The sequence below is a fragment of the Eleutherodactylus coqui genome, chromosome 12, assembly GCF_035609145.1.
Source record: "Eleutherodactylus coqui strain aEleCoq1 chromosome 12, aEleCoq1.hap1, whole genome shotgun sequence".
In the NCBI taxonomy this organism is placed as follows: Eukaryota; Metazoa; Chordata; class Amphibia; order Anura; family Eleutherodactylidae; genus Eleutherodactylus; species Eleutherodactylus coqui.
The window spans coordinates 107,229,569-107,250,320 of NC_089848.1; the positions used below are offsets into that span (position 1 = coordinate 107,229,569).

At 54.9% G+C, this 20,752-nt stretch overlaps 1 protein-coding gene across 8 annotated transcripts in view; it reads right to left on the bottom strand.

Moving 5' to 3' along the window:
* ARHGAP12 (Rho GTPase activating protein 12) overlaps nucleotides 1-20,516 on the bottom strand; it is a 65,943-nt gene extending 45,427 nt beyond the window's left edge. For 7 of the 8 annotated variants that reach the window (XM_066584978.1, XM_066584977.1, XM_066584976.1 and 4 more), the window contains exons 1-2: nucleotides 20,375-20,516; nucleotides 9,437-10,140 (exon numbers count right to left, since the gene is read on the bottom strand). In XM_066584978.1, coding sequence (XP_066441075.1) covers nucleotides 9,437-10,075 — 639 coding nt within the window. In that variant the 5' untranslated portion in view covers nucleotides 10,076-10,140; nucleotides 20,375-20,516. Of the gene's footprint in view, nucleotides 1-9,436; nucleotides 10,141-20,374 lie in introns of those variants that run through there. The other variant, XM_066584979.1, reaches the window with a different exon arrangement.
* Nucleotides 20,517-20,752: the final 236 nt, after the last annotated feature.

Genomic DNA, 20,752 nt, shown 5'->3' on the forward strand with positions numbered 1-20,752 from the left:
ATGGGTTTTGCGTTGGATCCCTGAAGCTTCAAGTTACGCCTCTGCCCGCCTATTGTCTCCAATACTACAGGCGACCCTCGGGCACGGCTGACCGCCGCGGCAGAGGAGCGCCATTTCCCTGAAGGGATGCAAGGCCGTTGTGATACAAAACATGCAAAATTGCATGTTGGCGAGCGCAATATTGAGCAGAGTGCCAAATGCGACGTGGGGCTGCGCCCGAGGATTTACATGGAAGATCCAGCGATCAGAGCGCCTTCCAACGAGGCCGGTCATCGGTGCTACACTAGCCGGGGTCTCACTGCCAACCGCGGGCGTTTATCATGTAACGGTGTAAAGAGTATACAGAGAATGGCGCGATTGAGGAAAACATCCAGCAAGACAGGATCCTGCGGACAGAAACAACTCATCACTGAAAGGGGTCTGAGGAGGATGTCAGGAATCGCTCAGGCTGCGCAGTCAGCTGAGTGCAACGCTGGAGCTCCAACTAACGTGTCCGAACGCACAACTCGCCGTTCCTCCGCACGGATGGGATAACAGTGGACAGCCTGTTCCAGCGCCATTGTGTCAGACATCAGTGGGGGTCCTGGAGGTCGGACCCCCACTTAAGTGATAGTACAGCATAATGAAGGAGAGCGGCGCGGCCGTTGTGCTGACTGGATGCAAACAGGAAGGTTTTCATTCACTGACAGGCAGATTCTAAAACAGGAAGGAAACCAAACACAAAGTTTGTGCCAAGTCTGCAGAACTTTCCCCTTCGTCTTCCTCGCTTTCACTCTTCAAAAAGGATGCAAATATTTATTTCCACGTTCAGAAAACATCTGAAGATTCGCTGCCGTTAGAAAGGGCAGAAAATGGCGCGTTCCCCGAGCCGCGGGGCTTAACCACTCACAGTTAATCAAAGTAAGACGGTCATCCGCCTCCTAATCCGGCTGCACAATTGTAGCAATAGTAACTACTTAAGAGGATCAGCGACTAATAACCTTCGCATGTAGGTCAGCGCCGCGCCGCCAGGTTCTTGGTTGTGGCGGCCGCTCACCGGCAGAACCACAACCTGGCCAAGATCTCCAAGACCAACCTTCTTGTGTTCCCATCTACTGACCCCCATGTCAGTGTGCGGGCCGCTATAACTCCTCCCACCACGCCGGACATCCTGGGGTCATGTGACCTGTCCTACGGAGGTCCAAGTTACAGAAAGACAATCGTCCATTCAAGTCACCGTGACACGCAGATTTACGCAAGGCGGCGAGACCCACGTGTTTTTGCGCATGTAAATATGAACACGCACGTAAAATACGCAGGAAGGTCGGATTCATGGAGCTCCGTGAAAACATTACGTATCCGCGGACCGCAGCGTAACACCCCCTTGTCAATCAGCCCGCTGGCTGACATTGTAAGGGAGGACGGGCGGAAACAAATAAGCCGCACACGGAGCTTTTAGGCGCATTGTTTGCATTTCACGCATATTTTGAAGTTCCATTGATTTCTATAACAAAAATTTATGAAAGGAGGCGACGAATCACTTATTTGTAACGCAGATTTTAAAAACGTGTCGGAGAAAAACACGAAGCCAAGACGGGAAGATGGATGCCCATTACCAATGAATGGAGCGCGAATCCGAAGCGCGTTTTACCGTTAAATAGGTGTCAAATGATGAGGTGTGAGCGTGCAAGGGAAAAACCGTGGGCGAATCCCATTAACGGAAGACGGGTGCACCGGCGTCGGCCGCAGGTTTAGCACGCCGAGCAGATAACATTACAGGTACGGGACGCCGTCCGCTCGGCCCGTCAGACCTGCCGCATTACTGTCTGTGCATCCTGTTCATGCGGAACTACGCCGCAGCTTGTACGGCGCGGACTGCCACCATTACAGGACATTTGATGTGGAAATTGTGCCTGCATGAGGGGTACAAAGACGGGCGACTCAACTAATAAATGGAATGAGAGGACTGGAATACCCAGAGAGGCACCAAAACTGGGATTATTCACCCCAAAAAAAGGACGGCTAAGGGGCGACCAAATAACTGTGTAAATACATGAGGGGACATACAAGGATCTCTCATGATCTGTTTATACCCAGGACTGCGACGGTAACAAGAGGGCATCCGCTACGTCTAGAGGAAAGCAGGTTTCATCGCTAACATAGAAGGGGGTTCTTTACTGTAAGAGCAGTGAGACTGTGGAACTGTCTGCCTGAGGATGTGGTGATGGCAGAATCCATAGAGGAGTTTAAGAGGGGCTAGATGTCTTTCTATGATATTACAGGATATAGACATTAGGTGACCAGCGGGGTTGGTGATCCGGGTCTTACAGTCAGGTAGGAACTATCAAAGGTTGATCCGGGGATTATCCTGACTGCCATTATGGAGTCGGGAAGGAATTTTGGGTAATTAGCTTCTGCCTCTTGGGGTTTTTTGCCTTCCTCTGGATCAACAAGGGGGGTGGGGGGCGGGCTGAACTAGAAGGACATTGTATGTTGGCCTGATAGAAGACAATGTCCCCATGCGGTGGCGGGCGCCCGTGGTGGCTGTCGGGGCATATTTGAGGCTTGGAATTTTGCAGCAGATGCGCCATTAATTTTTCCAACATGCTGTGTGAACGCGGCGGCAGGGAGCGGACATATAGGAACATCACTGATACTGAGGGGGCGGCCATGATTAGGGGTTCATCAGCCACGTGAAGCGATGCAACACCAGTCACAGCCTTGCAGACAAGAGTGGAGAACAGCAAGGACCAGGAGGAGCTAACAGAGCACCACAAAATACCCTCCAGCATCAGGACTGGAGGAACAAGAAGAGCTACCAGAGCCCTACAGAATACCCCCCAGGATCAGGACCTGAGGGACCAGAGGAGCTACCAGAGCCCCACAAAATACCCTCCAACGGCTACTGATCGCGTCGTCATACAGACCCCATGAAGGCGACACGAGAGTCTGATGTTCTGTATTGGTAGCTGCTCTCCCAGGCCGGCACCAGGTAGCTCTATTGGCCCAAAAAACACCAGAGCTGGTATCCCTGCCGCTGGCGCCCCGTTCTCTTTGTAGATGAGAGCAGCTTCACACTGAGGATTTATAACAGACATGAAAGAGTTAACAAGGTCCAATGGGCACTTTAAGCGTCCCCGAGAGTGTGCAGAAGAGATCCTGCAGCCCTGTAGTCGATCCCGTAAGATTTCCGTAGGACTGCTGCACAGCAGGGAGCGATCACAGGACCTCGGCGTTTCTGCATGTGCTGTATAACGTGCGGTGGGGACCTTCTCACCGCCGGCAGAACATGGAGGCTTCAGTCAGCGCCGAGCTGTGAAACAGGCCTCTCCGGATTCGCCACCACTAATATTTACAGACGCGAGTCGGTGGATGCCGGGATCAAAGGTCCACAGAAAGTGGTTTGGGTTTTTGCTTTGGGAACATTAAAACGTCCCCACGGTAAGTCAGGAGGACATCCAGCGTGCGGCGCTTTACCTCAACGCTCCACTTAAAGGCACCCTCCTTATAGCATGGTGAGATCGCAGCAGAAATGATGATCAAAAGGTAAATCCCGATCCCGTCACCATTAACATCCCCGCAAGGTCTGACGTCTCGCGCCTCCGGCCCTTCTGTCTTCTCAACCCTTCCTTCTGTATCGTGAAGCTGTAGCTTAAATATGGCGCCAACCCCCCCAGAAGCGCTGAAACTAGGAGGAAAGACCCCATAACAGGGGATGCCACAAGAGTCTGATAGGTGGACCCACCTCTGGGATCGGCGCTGTCCGCAGCTAGGGCCTCCCCTCCCCCATATAGCAGTCTGTACCCGCCCCCGCACCTATAGATCAGGGATAGGATCTTGTTCTGGGATTTAAAGCAGATTGGATCTGAGATGTTTATTAGTTTTAGGGACTCGCAGAATAACAAGGACCTCTGAGGGACTACAAGACCAAAATATCCACCAATACCTCATATTTGTCACTTCTGCAGGACGTCTGACAACCAACCACCTGGGGGTCCGGGGTGTCAAGGAGGCCAGTAATACCACCAGTCTTATAGTTATGGGGTGCAACGGGATCACGGGGCTAGAAGTTATAAGTACAACCTGCACCCTTCATGCAGCATAAGACGATCACACCTCCCCTCATGCGGGGGGCATGTCACCAGGTGTAGAGCTGCCAACGGGGTCTGGCAGGGGGCATGTCACCAGGTGTAGACCTGCCAACGGGGTCTGGCAGTGGGCATGTCACCAGGTGTAGACCTGCCAACAGGGTCTGGTGGGGGGGGGCATATATCTATATTACACCCCAGTTCGGCACTATGCAGCAATTCCAACAACCTCATTGGTTCTGATTCACAATTCCAGCAACCTGATTGGTTGTTTGGCTTGTGTGATTCAACCTCATTGGTAGTTTGGGTTCCCTGATTCAACCTGATTGGTTGTTAGTGCCGAACTGGGGTGCAATATAGATATATGCAGTGGGGGGATGTCACCAGGAGTAGAGCTGACAACAGGGTCTGGCGGGGGGGATGTCACCAGGTGTAGAGCTGACAACGGGGTCTGGTGGGGGGGATGTCACCAGGTGTAGAGCTATGAACGGGGTCTGGTGGGGGGGATGTCACCAGGTGTAGAGCCGACAACGGGGTCTGGTGGGGGGATGTCACCAGGTGTAGAGCCGACAATGGTATATGGTACCTACTGCTGTATACTATACGTCTGCCCGTCTCCATCTCCTCTCCATATATTCGGCCCCCCGGACCCCTCAGTGAAGTCAGTTCCACTCTAATTGCCCTAATTTTCTGGTTATAAGTAGCGCATGGATTACTTTTATTCGGATGGGATCATCATCCGGTTCCATCCCCTCGGCGCCCCCGTATGGCTGTCAGCAGGTTGTACTTCCAGTCTTCCATCACATCAACCACGTAGCCATTTCTATACAGCCACTGAGCGTCGCTCGCTGTTATCTACCATCTCCCTGCAGACTCTCCAACACACTATATTACACCTCCGAGGGTCTACATCGGGGCCAGAACAAGTGACTACAGGTCCTCCACATTCAGCCACAGCGGAGCTCAGGACCCACGGCTCCCTCAAAGATCTGCATTTTAAGGGATAACAAATCACAGTATCTTTCTCCACTCGATGCAGGAAGCGGATAGCGCCGTCGCTGCTACAGTGGTCGGGGTTGGTATTGCATTGAATTCTATAGGAGCTGCACCTTCAATTACAAACATACGCCACTGCGATACAGATGGTGCTACCTGCTTACCGTACTGTCTGCCCGGGGAGCAGCTTATTGGTTGGGATTCAAAGCTGCGGACCCCCATCGTTCCCCTACTGATGTCCTACACTGAGAACAAGTCCTGGGAAACCCCTTTAATAACCCAATATTGCAGGTTTGGTCAATATTATGTATCCACATTTGGAAGCAAAAACCCAAGGCGGGTTCCAAACCGAGCGGAAACGGATCTTATACGGCTTCGCATCCTCTAGCGGCAATCGTCTCCGTGTAACGGCCTGTGCCCCAACTGGCCCACCACACGGACACCAGAGCGCCTCACAGACACACGGACCGTCTCATCGCTCGCTGCGATACGACACATAAAACAAGGGCGCAGGCAGTCCCACGTAAAACAGTGTGGCGGAGGACGAAGGATCGTACGCCCGTACACCACGAGAACAGCCACACAAGCTCCGATCGTCCGTCAACGTGGATCGTCACAGCCCCTCCGGAGCAGCGCCCCTTTGGGGTGTCCCTCAGCATCATCAAGCACATAGCCACATTTCTCTGAGGGTCTCCAGTACACAGCCGGCCATCAGTCGGGCCACATCTGACTGCGCTGCCTTACTCGGGACGTGAAGTTGCAGTGGGAGAAAAGACTGAAAGCAGCTCATTAGACGCTTCATTCTGCAAGAACAACGAGCGTTACTGCATTCTGGAGGCGGCTCCGCGGAGAAGGCTGGCGCTCGCCGGACCTTAGATGTCACACGCTGACAGCGCCAGGAGCGCCAGCGGTCAGTCAGGCCGTGAAGATGGCGACCTCCACTGACCACACTCTACAGGAGACGTCTGGAAGACTCTGTTCACACTTAGACTGGGTGCATTCTGTCGAGGACCAAAATGGCGCAGTCCGCAGTACTGTTCTTACGCACGAAACACTGCCCGCAATACGCCGAGAATGTCTACATTTCACTCACATGAATACCCTGCGAAGTTATGTGCCTGAACTTACCAATCGCCCGCCCGAGCCCTGAGCCGCTTCCCCGTTCGTGTTCCAGCGGTTGCCACTTCTTTTCGTGTTCGTCAGCGTCGCGGGACGAGTTCTAGTTTTTATACATTTCAGGGACATAAAACGTGTTCAAGAACCTCCAGTAATAATTCTTCTGGAGGAAACAGATCAACGAGCGGCTCGGGGGATTTTCTGGTGTCCCCATGTGGTATAATTATGTGATAAGCAGCTGTCCGCCGCCATCTCCACTGAAAGCGCATGAGAATCGGGCGGCATCGTGTCGTGCGGGGCGTTGGGGAAATAGCTGTTAACCGCTGAGGGTTTGTGGGCGCCCACTGCGCAGCCGACAGCTTTTTCCAGTAGCACCCGATAACATCAACGGTTGGCAGTGGGAGCGTGCGTTTAGAGAGGTAAGTCGCGGCAGCTCTGCTGATGGCTTATCTCCCAGGGATGAAAGTATGTAGTATCCTCAATCCTCCTCCTCCCTGATGACATTTGTAGGAGTAGCGTATGACAGAGCACCCTACGCGCCTCCGCTAGCGCCCAGCGCGCGCCGCCAGCACACCCGCACCCGCCGCCATGCACAGTGTGACTTCCCTGCTCCGTCACATAGCGGAGCGCCGTCTGAATGTGTTGTGTACTTACGGCGTTGGATGCGCTGCCCGCAGAGAACAAGGCCGGATGCGCGATGCACAGGGAGATGGCGCATGTACACACTAATGTAAATGTACTTTCATTGACTCCATTCACCACATAAAACGCGGTGGGATCGTGGGAATGACCCCCAATCTGTTTGGGGGTCTTAAGACCCCCAGGAACCTTCGAAGACCATAATAGAAAACAAGTAGGTGAGCAGAACCACTCTCCTAGGCACATTGTTACCTGATCTATGGGGACCCCCTATTCTTGGGGTGCAAAGTGGGCCCGCGCCTCGGTGAAGTATCTGCTGCTCCGTCTAAGTGCCCCCAGATGAGACACGGACGCCATCTTTCATTCGCCAAGGAGCTGCTTCCCATGGTCACACCTACAGACGAGGCCTGTAATAGGAGGGCGTGCCGCCATACGCCTCCGCAGAGACCAACCAGAGTCACCGCAAGCCACCAGCATAAGCGTCAGAGACGCGGCGTGGGACAAGAGCAACCGGCCGCTTCGCCAGGCAGCGCGGCGTGACAGTATGGCATCCATATGTACAGGCTGTATGGCAGCACATAAGGACACATCATGAACCCGCAAGGACTCCCAGGGACCATGGGGGAATTTACTAAAGAGTTGCAAAATGTAGCACCAGCCCCGCCGCCGTCCGTCCGGATACCTGTCGAGATGCGTCGCATCCAGTACTCCCCACTCGCTGCGTCAGGCACAACACCGCAGCAGCTCTTCTTGTGCTATTCCTCTATAATTCCTCCTGGAATTGTATGGATCCAATAACAACTGGGTGTCTCATAAACAGTGTAAAGAAACCCGGCCCCCAAGGAGAATGGGGGCATTCAGCTGTCAAGTCATACGTTTCCAGGAGGAATAAAAGAGGAACAGCACAATGCATAGAAAGCCAATCATGGGGGTGGATTCTACATCTCTCCCCTACATCCAGCGTCCGGTCGGTACGTTGTACTTTTCAGTCCGTTGATCCCGATGCAGGTAGACGGGTGGGTCTCTCGGCTCGCGCCGCGGGGCAGCAGGTACCCTACAAGTCTGCTTCTGTCTTCGGATGAAACCCCTGAAGAGGCCGGTTACTGCCGGCGACAAATAGCCCCTTAGCCCTGCAACCATGGGGGCGGAGGGGGTCACAAAAGCAGCGCAGGCAACACCAAACATCAGAGCCGACAAGAGACACGAACGGCGAATCGCCTCCCTCAGAGCGCCGAACGCAAATCAGTTACAGCAAAAGAACACGCCAGCAGCTAATTAGACAGCGGGGGGCAGGATTAAGGTGGCGCTCGGCAAAATGTAACCCCACCACCACTTACCGCGACTTCACCAATCGCGTCCTCCTGAAGACGATGGGGGTAACACCCCCACAGTGACCACGGGTGACCCACTTGGACCCGGCCTCACATCATGATCTGCAGGATGGCCTCATAGCTATACCTTTGCATTAAAATGAACTTAGAAGGGCCGCCCAGTTGTAAGCCATCGATAGCCTACGTTCAATAGCAGGTCGGCACATGTCAGTCCCGAAAGACCACCGTCGCCGGGCCAGTGCACCAAGCGGATGTCAGCAGGGAGCAGAGAGCTCTGTTCCCACTGCAGTGGTCAGGCTTGGTATTACGGACCGTTCACTTTAATGGGACCTTCCCCTGCAATACCAAGCATGGCCACTGCAGTAAGAACGGAGCTGTCTGCTTCCTGCAGAAATCAGTGCACAGGCTAACAGCTAAATGACGGGGGTCCAGGGCAACCAGCCTGCACTGATCTACTACTAACAGCCTAACCTGGGGCTAGGCTATCAGTTCACAACTGCACAAGCCCTTTAAACAGCCATCCAGCTCTACAAGGATGCAAGTTTGCTTCGTAGAACTGAGGTGGTCCCAGCGCCGTGTTAATACAGACCCTAAAATGCCGCCAAATTACAGCATCTAACCCGGCGGATCCCAGAATTGTGAGGGCGATCACAATGCTGCAACGAAGCCAACCGCGCCAAGAACGACTTTGCTACACGCTAATGAGCCGAACCGGCAAACACAAATCCCATAGTGGATAGCGGGCGCTTTTAGTGTGCCGAGCGGCGACCTCTGCCAGCCAAGGATAGGCGAGGCACATGGTGGAGAGAGACAATATGGCATTAGCTTACTAGCCCAAGACGCTGTACACACCGCGGCGCCGCTTGTCCAGAGGGGGTGTGGCCACCACAGACTTACTCTTTAGTCGCATAGATGGACGGAGATGTAGAAGAAGGCGTGGAACCATAATGAGACCAATGATTGAAGCGCCAGTCATATATCTATATGCCATGGCCCCCTCTCCTCACTGCCGGCTTGCTTCACCACCCCGGTGACATTAAATGGAGCGCCAGTCACAAGTGGCAGCAGAGTCCAAGCGCTCCGCTATCGCTAGCGGTCCCAGTGAGGAGGACTAGAGCAACTGCCCGCAGAGAGGGGGACACAGGACCCAGTCAGTGGGGGTCCCAGAGGCCATCTCTGGTCCCAAGGACAGGGATAACATCTTTTCGCGGTTCATCATATAAGACCAGACCCGCAGCACAGCGACACTGAAGCCCCCAGAGCCCCCCGCTGCCCCCAGCGCCGTACCTGCAGCTGTTCGGTGGAGCTGCTGCTCAGCTCGTCTCCAGACTCCGAATCCGCCAGAAGTCTTTCAGAGTTCTCCCCGGCGGAGTCAGAGTGGTCGTTAGAAAAGCTGGTCTTCTCGATCTCCATGAGCTCCGGGGCAGGAAAGTAGATGGCGGAGGGGCTCCTGCTGGTGGCCTTGGGCGAGTGCAGGTCCGTCCCTAGCTTCCCATTGTTATGGACCAGGTCCAGGGTAAGCCCCCTCGTCAGGCCGGGGCTGCTGCTGGGTCCAAAGTTCTGATTGGCATCCCGAATAGTTGAGGTTTTCCCAAAACTTGTAAGCTCTGGAGACTTATTGACGTTCTCGGTCGACCTCTGCAGCCCCTGCATGACCTTCAGAGGGCTGTTGGGCAGAACGCCCTGTTTGATAGGTGGCATCAGTGCCTTTCTGCCCACCTCGCGGACGTACTGCGCCGGCACGTACAGCGGCTTGGCGTTCTCGTCCTTCTTCACCTGCCACCAGTCCTCGTTGGACTTCTTGATGAGAATGTATCTCTCGCCTTGTTTGATGATGATCTTCTTGTTTTTATACTCGTATTCGTAGTCGTACTCCACCTCGATGAACACGGGGCCGGCCGCGGGACGCGCGCTTTTGTCAGCCATTTTCAATTATGTCGATCACCTTTCCAGGAACGCGGGGAGCATTCTGACGTCTTGAGACGAGAACTCTGCGGACAGAAGACAAGAAATTAGAATCTTCGTAATAGAAACGCGAAGAACAAGAAGTCTCCTCGCAGCGCCGGACATGTGGAAGAGCGGCGCCAAACTCTGAAGCTTGTGTAAAGACCTAAAACCTGCACCACAGTCCACACCACACCCGCCGGCTACACGCTGCTTCTGACCGCCGCCGGAAAGTGCAGGCTTACCTCTACTCGCAGGAATTAACTCTTTGGATGCCACCATCAGAGCCGACCCTTCCTGCACTATGATCAGAGGGCCAACATGGCAGCCGGGATGCTACTGAAGACTTCCCGGGCTATTAAGCCCTGCCCATGGCAATACTCAAGTACTGCAGTATATAGTAGAAGGGATTAAATGATCACAAGTTCAAGTCCTCTGTGGGCACGAAACAAAAGCGTGAAAAAAAAAAAAAGATTGAATAAAGTTTTTATTTATTTATCCCGCATAGTGAAGGCCAACAAAAATAAAACCAAAACTGTTGTAAATAGGGTAAAAATGATGACGCCAAACTTTGAAGTTTGCACAAAGTCCTAGAAAAGCACGGCCCGAGCCGCTACGAGCCGTGCCATCTCCTGGTAACATGCTGGCATCCTCAGGGGCAGCAATGGTCCACCACGGGGGCAGGGCAGGCATTAGGGGAGTTACAGGAGTGCGATGGGACGTGGTATTGTTTGGTGGGCCCAACAGACCGGAGTCCTCCCAATCATACAAGTACTTGTCTGCCAACCGTCCGGTCCCACTGACCCAGGAGGCTGCTGCATGCCCCGGGACGCTTGGAGCAGGAAAGTGCAACGCATGGCTGTCATCCCACCAGCCGCTGCCACAGAGTGAGTGCCTCCATGGCAGTGAGAAGGGCATTTACATGGCGACACTCGCGGGCACTAAGGGATATGCATGGGGCATCTCCGGTGGCATTAAGTGGGCATCATTTACCACGGACTCCACACCGGGATCCTCAGGGCAAGCACATATTCAGGGGGTAGTGTGTGTGGTGGCACGGAGGGGGCAGGGTTGGAGGAGCGGCCATCTTTCGTGCAGTGCAGAGACGAGTGTCAGACATCTGCAGTTTCAGCGATCCGCTGGAGTCTCTAGAGCCCGGCGGTTCCCGGACGCCGCGGTTCGAAAGTCAGGACTGAAGAAAATGACTGAAAAGTTTCAGGTACTAAATGGTTTCTTTACCATCCAGTTTAGCGACATTGTGAACCCCCAAGACGTCTGCAGGCCCCGCCTCCTCATCCATACAACAATCATGAATGAACGGGCCTGCACCGGCGCCCATGCGGGTCGGCAACACGTATATATTTTATAAATGGGGACGCAATTGCTGGCTGCTTGTGATTGGTTCCCCTGGATATGATCAGAGTTCCAGAACGCTCTGATATTGGGGAGGTCACATGACTTATATTATATGGACTTAGATTTTAGGTTCAGAACTGACCGATTGTTTATCATAACGGTCGACAGTAAACCCCCCTTCTTGCCCGTAGTGACCAATCACAGCGCAGCATTCACTTTACCAGCGCAGTTACAGAAGTGAAAGCCGTGCTGCGATTGGTTGCTACGGGCGACAAAGTTCTTCTTTTCGGCAGTTCTGATGAACGAGATCCCATCAAGCAGCTCGTATTTTACAGCGCAGACGAGCCGCAACAATCCGCGATCAAGGATTATTCGTAAACATGAAAAATTACTGACGGAAGAAAGAAGAAATGACAATGCAAAAAAAAAGACCAAAAAGTTGCTTCCTTGCTTTTCATTTTGTGATGAATCCGTGTTCTCTCGAAATCCAGTTCAAACAGAGAAGCTGCGCCCACACAGCGGCGCCCACGGCGTCTGCCCACGCTGCCACGGTAGAGTACAGACTCGTGATTATACAGAGCGGCATCCAGAATGCAGTCAGCAGCCCTCGCCCGGCACGGAGGAGCCCCCCAGCAAGGCCATAACCACCTGCCCAAACCTGTGTAGACCCCCTCAAGTCCATAAGACCCCTACGATGTCCTGTGATACCTGCAGACGGGTGGTCCCACACAATGAGGCTATCCACTCTGGACAAGGGAGAGGTTGGATCGCTGGGGCCCCCACAGAACACAAGAACAGGGGTCCCGACTGCATGAAGGTAGAATTGGAAGGGTCATCAGGCTCTCTAGGGGTCATCGGGTCCGACCCCCTGCTCAGTGCAGGATCACTAAGTCATCCCAGACAGATGTCTGTCCGGCCTCTGAACACTTCCATTGAAGCAGAACTCACCACCTCCTGTGGCAACCTGTTCCACTCATTGATCCCCTCACTGTCCAATATCTAATCTGTGTCTCCTCCCGTGGCCGTTTAATAAAGGTTGTCACAACAAGGCACCATTTTAATAGCCAGTGACCCAATGTCATCCTCTACATGAATGCAAGCTACTGTTTTATGGTATCAGGCTGGAGCGAGGTGGTCACATTACCTGAGACTTAGATCTAACGCTCAGCATGTGGGCCAGAAGAAACCGCGCACCAACATCCTCCGACCGTGCCAGCCGCGGTTTATACGCTTACTTATTCTACGAGAACCACTGAGGCCACGAAATGTGCAACAGAAAACACGAAGCGTAAAAGCCCGACCATAAGAGGAGCCGCAGTCATTACCAGCAGCCGGGCTGGAGGGCTCAGATGGGGGCATACGGGGGTCTCGGTCCGTGAATACACAGCATATGAATGGACCAAAGCTCGCTGCGGCTCCAGCCCGCAAGAAGCGCCAAGCTGGACAACGCCGACTGAGAAATATGGAATACTGTGGCAATACGAGTGGAAGACCAGCAGCGAATCAGCAACATGAGATCATAGCCTAAAACCGACATCCGCCCCACCGCGCCCGCCCTCTGCCCACCACGCCCACCCTCTGCCCACTACGCCCGCCCTCTGCCCACCATGCTGCTTTACACTTCCAATTAACATGTAATAAAGCCAGGGTGCATGGAGGCCGCGCTTGACGTTCGACTGACCCAAGAACGAGTTGCTGCACATGTGCCGACCACTGGGAGGTGGATGCATGATGTTTCCAGTGGGAGGAGCTAGAGGCCACAGCAAGAAGGGGGTGGGCTTTAGCAGGAACGGGGGGGGGGGGGGGGGGGGAAGAGACCGCTGGCAGAAGAGGACCACCAGGGCTCATAAACGCATGGCGCAGGAGAAACGTATTGGCTGATATCACCACATGGAAGACACTCTGGCCAAAGATGAAGGCACGGCGGTCCCGTATGACAGCGCAAATCCAGCAGTAGGCGGGGCTACTAGGCCAGATGCAGGCGGCAGACCAGCGCTAATACTTTAGGTAGATGTAGGCGGACGGCCAATATACGATGTAAGCCGCCCTCCCTCAATAGGAGAAGCCTGATAACAGTCTGACCAGTACAGATACAGGGCGCTGGGGGGGGTGACCAGACCCAAGACTGGCCCAGTGCAGACGCTCTCCGCACAATAAGGAGGCGACGCCGAGGAGCGTGCGCAGGGCGTCCGTGCGCACAATAAGGAGGCGCCGCCGAGGGGCGTGCGCAGGGTGTCCGTGCGCTCGGCTGGCTCAGGAGACCGGCGCACCTCAAACAGCCCATGTGAACAGAGCCTAACTGCCACCACATGTAACCGAAGGACGCGCACCGCCACTCCGTACAGCGTGTGCCGATCCTGGGGTCACTGCGGGTGCCAGCGGTCGGACCCCAGCAGGCATGTACCCCCTCGCCTGTGGATAAAGGTCTTTAAAGGGAGAATCCGGAGACCTACAACTGCTTCACAGCCGCTGCTGACCAGATCATGTGACTTCTGCAGCCAATCGCCGTCTCCAGAGGTGGCCGCTTTGGGCAGGGATTGGCTGCTGCAGTCACATGATCTGGTCAGCAGCATCCAGTTTCACGTCCTCCTGTAGCGCCGCACGCTTTACTGCCGGAGGTCTGTGTGTGGAAAATAATGTATCACGGCACGGCCACCTGTAGAATCCACGGACCCGCGGCGGGGGGGGGGGCCGCTCCGTGCGGCGAGCTGTCGGTTTATTGGCACCATATTTGGGTCACATGATCTATTGCAGAGCAGAGAGACGTCATCAGTCCGCCATTAATCCTGCTGCATAAAGACAGGATCCGTTATTTTCTGCGGGTCGGTACGATTACGACACCAAAATTATGTATTTTTTTTACGCTTTTGGACGTCTGTATAATTACAACCCTTTTGCAAATACGTTATTTCTTGCATCGCTGCACTCCGAGCCCAGAACGTCGCCCCGGACGGAGCTCCGTGCAGCATCGCTTCCTGTACGACGAGCCGCAGTCTTTAGTGGTAACATTTTGGGTAGATTTGGCTCTTTTGATCACTTTCATCGCACTCTTTTTTTAAGAAGCGAAATGAGCAAAAGCATTTAAGCTACTTTTGAAGTTTATCTATTTTAATGCTACGGGACAAAAGTTTACGGTGGGGGGGGGGGGGGGGATGGGCAAACATAGAAAAGCCTTTATGTTACAAAACAATGGCGGACGTGACGCCCTCGAAAAAAAAAATTGGCTTTTCAACAGTGGAGATGAAAATCCCCAAATATATCCCTATTTTGGCCCAAAGGACACTAAGGGGTTAACAGCATTGTGGTGTAGTATAAAAAGTTAAGCGTACAACGAAACAAAATATGGGGATTAGAAAACATTTTTTTTACTTTTTAATGTTTAGTTTTTTTACACTTCAGATGGCGCCCGGCAGTCTGAGTGACCGCTTGGAGTGATCATTTTTGCATCGTCTATAGTAGCTACTATACAGGGACACGGCCGCTATCACTCAGCGAACAATACAACTGTTCTGCATTAGCAAACAGCTGCATTGTTCTCCGCACTTACAGCCCGTGTCCTGCTGTAAACTACCAGGGAGACACAAGCTGAAAGAATCTTATCAGCACTGCCAACTGTGACAACAACCTGCACCGCTGATAAGAGTTCATCGCTCAATTCTACAAAACTAGAATTGAGCGAGGAACGACTTGTGCACGAAAACCGCCCCATATCCGTGCATTTAGACGCAACGGTTATCACTCAAAAGATGGCTTTTGAGAGAATTCTGATAATCATTGTGTCTAAATGGGCCTTTACCTTGAGGTTATTGTTCTCTGTAAGCAGCCACTTCAGGGCTCACACAGTGCAATCCCCGTCGTATTTATCCGGATGGCGTTTATACGGCGCGGACATCAAACACGTCGGGAGAAATAATTATGTGAATTAACACGTATAACAAATTGGGTTATCTGCGATCGGGGAGAAGCAGACGGACTGTAGCTCCGCAGGCGGACAGACTATACCACCTGGCCGCCCCCGTGGACCATCCGCGTTTGATCGCCCCCAGGGACCACCCCCTTCTGAGCGCCCCCCATAGTATGGATCCCCCGCATTCAGCTGGGAGTCTTACGATCCTCTACAGCGCCTCCATAGGTAAGATAAAGCATTACACAGTTTTGTTGGGACCCGCACTCGCAACAAGCTGCCTCCGAACTAAGTATCCAAAGGTTTCCTAATCCCGGGACCCTTGCGATAACGAGCAGGAAATTCAGAAACCGTCCCACCCGCCGTATTACTGCGGTCCAAGAACCCCGCAAGGCACGGAAAATAAGAATGGCATGGCAGCCTGTGACCCCCCCAAGACGTAGCCACGGTAGTAGCCCCCTGGCTTCTGCAGCGGTAGTGATACCCCAGCGGTGGTCGGTCTCTGGAGAAACTCGGAGCGTTATCGCGCTCGCAGACTTGTGATTCTCGCTGCGACTGCGCTGCATTTTGTGAGATCCCATCGGTGCAGGAAAATCACAAGTTGTTGCAATGATAGCCGCCCTGCACTCCCCCCACCGCCGCGCCGTCCCGCGCTCCCCCCCCACCGCCGCGCCGTCCCGCGCTCCCCCCCCCACCGCCGCGCCGTCCCGCGCGCTCCCCCCCCACCGCCGCGCCGTCCCGCGCGCTCCCCCCCCACCGCCGCGCCGTCCCGCGCGCTCCCCCCCCCCACCGCCGCGCCGTCCCGCGCGCTCCCCCCCCCCACCGCCGCGCCGTCCCGCGCGCTCCCCCCCCCCACCGCCGCGCCGTCCCGCGCTCCCCCCCCCACCGCCGCGCCGTCCCGCGCCCCCCCCCCACCGCCGCGCCGTCCCGCGCCCCCCCCCCACCGCCGCGCCGTCCCGCGCCCCCCCCCACCGCCGCGCCGTCCCGCGCTCCCCCCCACCGCCGCGCCGTCCCGCGCTCCCCCCCCCACCGCCGCGCCGTCCCGCGCTCCCCCCCCACCGCCGCGCCGTCCCGCGCTCCCCCCCCCACCGCCGCGCCGTCCCGCGCTCCCCCCCCCACCGCCGCGCCGTCCCGCGCTCCCCCCCCACCGCCGCGCCGTCCCGCGCTCCCCCCCACCGCCGCGCCGTCCCGCGCTCCCCCCCCCACCGCCGCGCCGTCCCGCGCTCCCCCCCCACCGCCGCGCCGTCCCGCGCTCCCCCCCCACCGCCGCGCCGTCCCGCGCTCCCCCCCCACCGCCGCGCCGTCCCGCGCTCCCCCCCCACCGCCGCGCCGTCCCGCGCTCCCCCCCACCGCCGCCTCGCGCCATAGAAGGCTTTTATAGGCTTTGGGTTTTGCTCTCCTTTAACTCCCTGATGTGCGCTTGTATCAGTCAGCGGCTGCGCCACAACGGCGCGTCCCGTAGACTACGACAAGTCTGCCCACGAGATGTCACAAGCGCCGTTGTTAGGCCCGAGCGCGGCTGCCGAAAAACCCGAACAGCTTCCATTTTCAATGCAAATTAAAATTGCAGCTGGCAGTAGAAGAGTTAAGTGTCTAACGATGAAGAGCGCCCAAACAAGCGTGAAGCCCGCGCCCGCCCTCTCGCCATGTGTCTGTGCACCCAGCGCCGCCCGCATAACATTCCACCTCACAGCGCCTCAGCTCAGGAACGGACGATTCGTTTTTTGCAGCGTTCGCCCCGCCGCACAGCGTCCACAGGGCCCAGCAGCGGCGGGGTTAACAGCATTAATGCCTCGTAAGCCCCTTGGACTGGAATCCGAGCGGCCGACATCCCTTTAGTGAGAAAGAGACAAAATCCCTTCATCCTATTTCTGCTGTATTATATGTGTAATACCGCCACTTGGAAGTCGGAACGCCGCGCCAATTACCCCTGGCGAGCCGCGTCCGCCCGCAGTATCATCACGACTAATCCAATCACCTCCAAGATCCCCCGCATGGATGTGAACTGGGTCGCTTCAGGATGGGGGGTGAACGTCCGGCCGCCGCAGCGCCCCTACGGGTGCGCCATGTGACCAGAGCGCTGCACGCCGCACCGTGGCTGCATTTACTTCTAAGGCATGGAAGACAGAAGTGAGCGGATCGCCAATCCGGACACATGCAGGGTGGGCAGATCCAGCGGCAAGACCCCCGGCAGGTGGAGGGGAGAAGACTTAAATGGGTTGTCGGAGTATAAAAGGCTTCTCCTTTTATTAGCTTGGCAAGTTAAAAAGTAACAAGACTACTTATCTTCCTTCTCCCCCCGCTGGCCGGACGTCAGGTGACCGCTGCAGCCAATCACAGGCTGCAGCAGCAGCGCTAACATTCAGGAGCATCCTCTGACCTCCAGGGGGCATAAGAGAGGCAAGTAGTGTCTCACTACACTTGTTTGTAGTCTTTAGCCACAGCTTCCTTGTCAGGGAGTTCAAAAACCCGCCTCTAAAAAGCACTGGCTCTGATTGGTTCTTGAGCGACGCAGTGAGTGGCGCCAAGGAAAACGGAAAAAAAAAAACAACTCACCTAGCCAGCGCCATCCGAGTGCGTCCCGCTGCTCACCGCAACTCCTACAGGCTTCCCCGCACCGGTCCGCACCAACGGAGCATATATTGCAGGTAACAGGGATTGAAAACTCCGCCTCCAGCAAGAGATTTCTCTGATTGGTTATCTCAGCAAATCAGAGCCGATGCTCGCTGCACCAATCACAGCCATTCATTGAATCGCTGTGATTAGTTGATTGAACGCTGGCTCTGATTGGCTGAGCAAGCACTGAATGAACCAATCGGCGCAATCTCTTGCTGGAGGCGGGGTTTTCAATCCCTGTTACCTGCAATATATGCTCCGTTGGTGCTGACCGTTGCGGGGAAGCCTGCAGGAGTTGCGGAGAGCAGGACGGACCCGGACCGCGCAGGCGAGGATTGCTTTTTTTCACGTAGGGCAACTAGGACGTTCGGCGCTGTCAAACACCGGGCGCCGAAAACTCTGCCCATTCATTCAGTGTAAAAATGCTGAAACACCCAAAAATAGAACATGCACCGCTTGAAAAAAAATGGCGCGCTTTTCAGTACCGCAATCAAGCAGCTGTCTGCGCCCGTGTGGGGCGTGCGAGTGCCTGACTAGTCACACAATACGCAAACCGCGCGCTTCAATAATTATTTCTAAATCAGATATGATATCTCAGCAGTCGGGACAAAACCCGAGAACGCCGCGAATCTCCAGCAAATCTGAGAAACGGGGCGCGCAGCGATTATCTCATCCCTTCGCCGAGGAGGGGAAAAAAACTGCTCAAGTGATTAAATCATCTGAATCCGCCGGTCGTCCGATTGTGTGATATGTGTGATATCCGCCCAGATATCGCGTGAGCACGCCGGCCGTGTCAATGTGCGCTAAAGCAGGACTTCATAGATGAACCCCAGAGTTCCACCATGGATATTGTTACCGTGCCGCAGCCCAACGGACTCCTTACCGCACCACGGACAAATCTGCGCGGCACGAACTGCGCCGGGAGTCTCAGAGCATTTACAAAACTGGAATCATGCGCATTTCGCCACGGATCTGGGTGCCACATTTGTGCCCGATGGCAGCGATATTCCACCGCGTGCGGGCGCCCTTCGGCTACATGGCGCACGCCCACAACAGATCCGCATCCAAGTCCTCGTGGGCCGCGCAGATTTCAGTCCCTCACTTGAAGCAGTGAAATCCAAGTTGAATCCGATACGTGTGAACAGACGCTCGGCGAGCCGCGCCACTTCTAAAGCACGGACAGACGGGCCCACGTAGGAGTCCTATACAGGCATGGAGATCCATCGCTCCAACAGCGCCGGAGTGAAGAGCGCTCGAAGCCCGCACCAAGATACTCCGACAAGACGCCAGCGTCAGATGTAACGTACATGCCACGGCCAGCGGGCGCAGCTTGGACTTCACCCCGTATACAAATATACCATCTCAGTGATATAACATGTAATATTGTAACACTCCAGAAAGACGTCCAGAACCGCTTATATCGTATCCCCATCACCGCGTCCTCACACACAGTCTCACTGCTCTTACAGTAAAGAACACCTTCTATGTTGTGCAGAAACCTTCTATCCTCTAGATCTAGAGAGCGCCCCCTTGTTACAGTCCTACGTATAATAGATGATGGGAGAGATCTCTGTACTGACCCCTGATATATTATACATAGTTATTAGAGCGCGCCCTTGTTACAGTCCTGGGTATAATAGATGATGGGAGAGATCTCTGTACTGACCTCTGATATATCTATACATAGTTATTAGAGCGCCCCCTTGTTACAGTCCTGGGTATAATAGATGATGGGAGAGATCTCTGTACCGACCCCTGATACATTATACATAGTTATTAGAGCGCCCCCTTGTGACAGTCCTGGGTATAATAGATGATGGGAGAGATCTCTGTACTGACCCCTAATATATCTATACATAGTTATTAGAGCACCCCCTTGTTACAGTCCTGGATATGATATATCAGGGGACAGTACAGAGATCTCTTCCATCATCTACCTATACATAGTTATTAGAGCGCCCCCTTGTTACAGTCCTGGGTATAATAGATGATGGGAGAGATCTCTCTAGTGACCCCTGATATATTATACATAGTTATTAGAGCGCCCCCTTGTTACAGTCCTCGGTATAATGGATGATGGCAGAGATCTCTGTAGATGTCGGCTAGTGACTTGCAGGAGGTGACTAGTGACGTGGAGGACGTGGCTAATGACGTAGTGGAGGAGACTGGTGACGTAGAGGACAGGTGACAGCTCGCGGTGGGGGGTTGGACTCAGGTGAGGCAGGAGGAGGAAGTGCTCCTCAGGAAGTGACTGACAGGTGAGGAAGTTTTCTCTTTTGCTCCGACTTTCCCCTCTTTTTGACCCCCTTCTCGCCCAGTAACTTCCAGCAGCCCCCGGACTAACAAAGGGGTAAGTGCCGCCCCCCCCGCACCGACTGCTCACCATCCCCCACTCCCGCACTTACCGCCCTCTCAGCGCCCCCGCAGTGACGGCCGCCCCTCACAGCTCGCTCGGCGGACGGCGGGCAGCTCTGCGGTCGGATCAGCAGCCGCCAGAGAGACCACTAGGAGGAAGTCAACACGCAGCCGCCAGTGTGCTCGGCCACACCCCCCGGATGATGTGGCCCCGCCCTCTCTCGGAACGTCACGACGGACCTATTCACCACGCCTCCCTTATGTAAACCCCGCCCACTGTCCTTCGCTCGGTGCGCAGAGATGGTGGGCTGACGGGGAGCTGCGGCGGTAGCGGCGACTGTGGAGAAAGCAGCCGTGAATGTGGGGCGGCGGACATCCCGTCATAACCCTGCAAGTGGCGTGAAGCGGGTGGATGAAAACTGTGTACT